The sequence below is a fragment of the Formica exsecta genome, unplaced genomic scaffold, assembly GCF_003651465.1.
Source record: "Formica exsecta isolate Colony F162 unplaced genomic scaffold, ASM365146v1 scaffold108, whole genome shotgun sequence".
Classification (NCBI taxonomy): domain Eukaryota; kingdom Metazoa; phylum Arthropoda; class Insecta; order Hymenoptera; family Formicidae; genus Formica; species Formica exsecta.
Window position 1 is genome coordinate 1,188,662 of NW_021848419.1, and position 6,942 is coordinate 1,195,603.

The 6,942-nt window shown below is 29.1% G+C and overlaps 2 protein-coding genes across 2 annotated transcripts in view; one reads left to right on the forward strand and one right to left on the reverse strand.

The window, feature by feature from the left end:
- The window catches only part of LOC115234487, a 12,908-nt gene extending 9,965 nt beyond the window's left edge, over positions 1-2,943 (forward strand). The window contains exons 7-8 of the mRNA XM_029805622.1: positions 1-176; positions 421-2,943. Of these exons, the coding sequence (XP_029661482.1) occupies positions 1-176; positions 421-639 (395 nt within the window). The 3' untranslated portion in view covers positions 640-2,943. The remainder of the gene's footprint in view (positions 177-420) is intronic.
- On the reverse strand, positions 2,790-4,751 carry LOC115234631 (ADP-ribose glycohydrolase ARH3-like). The gene is made up of 6 exons (XM_029805840.1): positions 4,526-4,751; positions 4,371-4,381; positions 3,907-4,143; positions 3,692-3,801; positions 3,383-3,593; positions 2,790-3,261 (listed from the first exon to the last, which is right to left on the reverse strand). Exons 1-6 carry the CDS (start codon positions 4,713-4,715, stop codon positions 3,094-3,096), a joined length of 927 nt encoding a protein of 308 aa, XP_029661700.1. The 5' UTR covers positions 4,716-4,751; the 3' UTR covers positions 2,790-3,093.
- Positions 4,752-6,942: the final 2,191 nt, after the last annotated feature.

The following is a 6,942-nucleotide window of genomic DNA, read 5'->3' on the forward strand; positions in this document are numbered from 1 at the left end:
CGATCAACAAGAGGCTCGTGCTCTCGGAAGATATTTGCTTCAGTGTGCGATATCTCCTTATGAACGATCGGGAATTCGTCAGTGGCCCTATGGCGAGCGGTATTCTGACTAACGAAGAGTGCGTGCATATCGTCTCCAAGATACTGGGACATCCCGAAAGCTCAAAAAATGATAGCGTAAATATATATGTAGATATATATATGTGTATATGTGTGCTTAATCGGATGGTCATTATTTGCACTGATTATCTTTCGAAAACATTCTTGGAACGGATTAAAAAAATTAAATTAATCGACTATAAATAAAATTCGATAAATATAAATTTTATTAACTGTGATTTTATTTATTAAATGAGTTAAAATTTTATTTTAATTTCATTTATTCTTAATACCAATGAAGGAATTTTTTACAAATCTACAGCTTCGGAGTTCCACAGCTGTTCATCCGTCCAGGTTGTCCAGTACACCCAGGATCGGCATATATAAACGCGATGAAGACTGCAATATGTTGAGGCCGGGCAAAAAAGAACGACAGGATAACCGAAAAAACAGAAGAAAGGAATGTGCCAGTCAAGGGCAGAGAACATGCGCTCGGATTGGAAACTGCCTTATACAAATCCTAGCTTGCATGTTTGATTAAAAAATGCTCGTCCTTGATTAATCGTAAAACTTTCAAATCTCCCACCGAAAAAAATATTCTGTTATCTTTTTATATTACTTTGTCTTTTCGGTTGCAATCTCAGCTCGAGGAACCAAGATATAAGATAATGAAAATTAAAAGCGTCGCAGAAGTTCAAAACATGTTTGATAATCGTCTGAAAAACTATAAAGTGACATTTAGATACTTATTGGGTAATCGAATCCAATATCTATAGAAGATTGTCAGTATAACTGCATAATTAAAGTAAAGTTTACATATGTTACAAGTTTTTTGTGAAATCGGCTTTTCTACAAAAAAGCTTAGTCTTTTAAAGCGCCGATTTTTTTTAGACTCACGTTTTATTTTAAAAAACTAGGTTTTTTGTAAAAAGGTTGAATTTATAAAGAACCTGTAATATATATAAATTTCGGGAATTTATATTTTTATTTTAAGAACTTCAGAGCGCTGCTTCGCATAAAAAACATTTCATAGATTTTCTTATTAATGTAATTTTGTTGGATACAGAAAGAGGTAAGCGATTCCTATTATTACTGGAATTTTGTTAAGAATTAACTAGAAATATTAAAATCGTGCAAATCATGATACTTAGGCGATATTTTTAAAGCCGATAGAGACTGAGATATATCGAAAGAAACGTTTTATAATGTTTTTAGAGGCATATTTAGAGATCTCTGGCTAATTTTTATTAATAAGATTATAAGATACTATTTTAGAGAAAGAGAGTGAGAGATCGGATGTATATGCTGATTCGTTAAAATTTTCAAATTATGTAAAAATTTAGAATTGTTACGTATCACTTCCATTTTAATATTATAAAAATATTTTGTCGTTTACACGTGTTTTGTTACCTTAGGAAATATCAAATCTTCTCGCTTGCAGCTTTCGCATAAGATCTATAATTGCTATAGACGAAATCGCAAGAGATTTTTGCTTTTACAATTTATATATAAAATTCATTTTCCATAATATATATCTTATAAAAAAACGAAAGATTTCAAGCTTTTTATTCAGTGATCGAAAAGAAAAACTTATTTCTATAGATATAAATTATTAATGGTCCAAAACTAGAAAAATCTATCTTTTTTATAAACATCTTTCCTAAATACTTTTTGTAAATTTGGCATATACAAAAGTATGGGAGAAAATATTCAATTGGCGCCGCTGCAAACGCAAAAATCTGTTGAGTATAATCACGATGTCTTCGTTGTGTTCATAATTGTTATTCAGAGTATATGATCTTTAAATTATTTATAATGATGTGTATATAGAACCATGGCTGGTCCGTGAGAATAAGTGATGTATAAGAATATATAATATCTTGTAAATGGCGGATCAAGAGTCACCAAGTCTTTATCTATTTTGATATCCGCCATTAATTTTTGAAAATTTATTTTTCTTATTTATCGAGTATCTACATTTTTCTTGAAATATCCATATATCTATTTATTTTATTAAACAAAAATTGAGTATTTTAAATAAAAACAAAAACAAAAAGGTTTTTGAAAATTGGATGTATCACTAAATATATTATAAAAATGAGAAAGATTATTGTTTTATATTGATAAGGATTAGTAAATTTTTATAGCTGTATATAAGAGACATTGCGCATTCTCACGATATACGTATCGTTGCCATTTACGATTATATTTTTTAGTTGAGTTTTTTAACATATCTATAATGAATCTTGCGCTTTTATCGTACATGCTTCAATAGAGCTACAGACTGATCATACGATAATGCTTATATTTAAAACTTCTGTGATTGTTGAGAAAAAATAGGGAATCGATTGAAACAAAATAACTCGAACTGTTTTGAATATGTGTTCCATATTTATATTCTTATCTATATCAGATTTTGTCTATTTAAAATGCCGATATTTTTTTTATTTTTGTGAATCTAATAAAAGCGTCATTGTATATCTGATGCAAGCACAACTCCATAGTGAGAATAATAGTATAAAAAAATTATCAGCACTAGTCATACTGATTTGTTTTTCCAAATAATTTAGTTACCAAATATATTACTAATTCCTTGCACGTGTATTAGAAATGAATACGTTTAACAATGCAGACGAGAGAGCGTGAAATAGATAAAATAGTGAAACATAGATAGTAATCCGTGTTGTGTTGTAGTTATAAATTTATATTTAGTAAAAAGTATATCGCCTCAACAGTAAATTATTGAATGGAGCTCAAAAGAGCGCAATGTAAATAAAATATGTACATCAAAAATGCTGAGCATGGTCTTCTGCATTAATAAAACTGTTACTAATTAATTATTATTGTAAAATGTATTACAATAATTATGTAAATGTGATAGTTAACTTAAATAATATCTTAATACAGAATGTTCTCATATAATTTCTATTTAACATTTTTTCACAAATTCTCACTTTATCTTCTTATGTATGATTTTTTTATGTATAATATTTATCTATTTAGATGTTGCTAGATCCAGCAATTCGTCAGCCAGTTCTTCAAATCGATCTGCCTGTTCACAATGTGATAAAAGCAATCGACTGAACTTTTCATAGCCATATAAAGCACCTGTTATCGCGCCGGTCATACTAGCAATTGTGTCTGTATCGCCTCCCAAAGTAATCTATAAGATAGTAACAAAAATATAATATTAAAATATAATAAAAATGGCACTTTCAAATATTTCTCTGTGCAATGTCAATATAATTAATCTGCCATATGGTCTTATGAAATTTATAACTTACGGCATATTGAATTGCTCTTCTGACGGGATTATTAGTTCGTATTCTTTTTATGCGTTTTTGTGCCTTTAGAAAACAAAAGATCGCAGTAGGAACTGATTCTAAAGCTCTAACATTAGCACCCAGTTCTTTAACTATCCTTTGTTCATTAGGTTCACCTCCATTTTCGGAAAGCAGATTCTTTACTATTTTTAATCGTTCTTTATATGGCTGGCTATAATTTATGTACTGATTAAAATTTTTGTTTAAATATACAATCATATATATATATATATATATATTATACTGTGTATATTAATACTATACACATACCTTTCACCAACCTCAATTTTATCCATTTTGTTTATAAGGTTGTCAATAAAATTAGAAACGTTTAATTCTTCACTAGGATATAAGCACAGACTTTGTTGAATTGCTATAGCCTGTGATAACAACAAACTTTTATGTGACAGATATCTATTAATATAGATATATTAAATACAGGCATTTTTTTTTCTTTTTATTAGTACAGATCAATCTGCAGTTACTTGTAATATAGCACCATTTATCCCCAATTCATTTGCATGTGTAATTTGTGTCACTTCTCTCACATAATGTAAAAGATTATCATAATTGTTGTACGAAAATAATGATACAGGTGCAATTCTCATTGCACCGCCATTACCATAAGAACCTCGACCATCAAATATAGTCTTTGCTGGACCTTTCACATCTATTCCTGGCTCAATTTTTTTATTCTTTAATTTCCTTAGTTTCTTAAGTACCTATATATGCATAGATTTGTTAATTTAATTAATTTATTTATTAGTAATTTATTATTATTATAAACTGTAGTCATGAAAAAATTATAATTATAATTGCAGAAAGAGATACCTCTTATAATTATAAAAATATGTTATTTTATATACATATATATATATATATATATGTTTGAATATGCGCATCAGGAACAAATTTGAATGTATGATATAAATTTATATAATTAGCATGCATCGTTAATTACTTTAAAATAGAAACAGATGAAAACTATATAAATATATAATGACATATATATAAAAAATATATATAAAAACAATGTGCGAGGTTTATGCAGCGATGGTTCGCGCGAAATATGAATAAAAAAAATTCAAAAAATAAATCTCTAACCTCTAAACTTTGTTCCCTCCAATGTATCGAGTCTTTGTTGCAAGAAAATTTTCTTGCGAGCTGAGATGACTTTTTTGCCCTCGTATGGACTTCCTAGAATATCTCCGACTAAAACGCCCAGCATCGTACCGCGAAATTTACTTTTCAATAATTCCAAGTCCATCTTTGACACTACATATGTACGTAACATGTGGAAACCTAACTAAATCTGACTCAAAATATTTTATAGATGTGATCACATTCGATGCGCATGTGCGGAAAAGAAAGCTCATCTATACACTGACTATGCCATGACTGATATTGCTAGACATTTTCGCGCTAAAAAATAAATTAAAATATTAACATTATATTATAAAATTTTTTAAACATAAATCATAATATTTAAATTTACAAAATATCGTGGATTGAAAAGCTATTAGAAAAGATGTAGCTAACCGAGAATATTTTTCTAGAATGGTTGGCTTTTTATATATCCTATCAGATAGTAAAAAGCTTTCTATACTATATTATGTAATAAAGATCATCAGAAATGTTTCAATACTCTTTATTGTATTTCCAAAAATTTGTATATAATTTTTAAAAATAATGACAGAAGATCGAATGACATTCTTTTACTATACTCATTGTACAGTATTTAACTGAACAATTTCCCGGGACCGTCTTTGACGTGCATGCCCGGATAATTATGTATATGCTGTGTTTGATGTCATTTTAATCGCAAAAATCTTATTAATAAAATTCATTAAAATTATTTTCAAGCCGATAAAATACAAGTAAGAATCTTTCTTAAAATAAGAATTAAAGTGACAGAAATCTAAATTATAAATTATCGTTTTGTTGCAACCCTTACGAACAATAATTATTTTTCTATCGATACATAAAGTAAAAATATTTTGTCCCATGCTTTATCGTACGACTTTTTGATTATTTAAATATAATTTAAATTGAGAACGCGCAATTAAACAATCGAACCACAGGATCGAATAATTAACATAACGATAAGTTGTAATATATTAATCGTTTATTAAATAATTGATCTATGATTTAAAATATTTGTATAATTTAATATTCCGCTTGTATACATATACGTCATAGTACGCAAAATATTTTCGGCTGCGAATTATCAATAACATGATTCAGTCTTGGCGACGTAAACATTAGCGCGCTATTGTTTATGTGTTACGACTTACGGCTTTATCATTCGCACGGTGATAGTCGAACAGTAATATAGTAGTGCGAGACGCTCGTCAAATTACTTTTCTAAACGCGATCGCGACAATCGCGATATCGGGAAATAATTTGATATAATTAATAATTAATTTTCTCTCTTTCTTTTACTCTCTAGGTAACAATTATTAAAAAATACTTAAAATTAAATATATTTTGTCTGATATTTTTTCGTTCGACTTTTCGACAATCTAAATATGATTCGGATTGAGAATGCGCAATAGAATAGTCGAATCGCAGGTCCGAGTAATTAACATAATGATAAGCTCTGTGATATATATATATATCAAGTGCGGAAGTAATATTTTTTAATAAAAGTGCGGAAGTACCGTTTAAAATATCGCGCGTGTGAATCAACCTAAGAGGAGGAGGGGGCCTAGGAGAGGCATCGGGCACCAGTGAAACAACCCTGTGATAAGTAATTATTTGTATATTATTTATTTATTAATTACATACGTACAATTTAATTTAAACAATTAATCGCGTTATTTTTTTTTATTTATATGATTTAAACAAGAGAATTAGAGAAACAGATTTTTATATGAAAGCTATAATCGTGTAGAAGTTTCTACTTTTAGATTATAGCTTTTATATGGAAGATTTTTTATTTGATGTTGCTAAATATTTGAAGTGAATTTCTTTTAAATCTTGCTGTTATCGGGTTTAATTTGTCTCGAGCACATTTGGTACCCTAAACTTATTTGTACTCACATATTTAACCAAGCAATGATAAAAGCGCATGTATTTTATTTTTTTAAATATACTCGATTGTAACCATGTACACATAAAAATCATTATATCCAGTAGTTTTTTAATAAAAAGGGATATTTTTTAATAGTGGAAGAACATGTTTTTTTACGCGAATTTTTATCTCATATATTGAAGATGATGACGGCGGTAACAGTCGTTAATTCGCTGCCGAAATCACTGCTATCGGGAGCAATCAGAAAGATTTGGGATTTGTTCCTTCCTGTAGCGAGACTTTTGACGTTTAATGAATCATTTAACTTTCCTTTGTGGATCGATTCCATAGGGCCCGACATAGAAATAAGATAAGTTGTAGTCGCTTTCCACTTTTAGGATCGTTTTTCTCTCTGTCAGATATTAACCAGTGTGTTACTCGGCAGAGGAATCTTGATCTGTTCTAATCGTTAGGTCAGTTATCCTCCATTAAACGCGGTGATAACGCG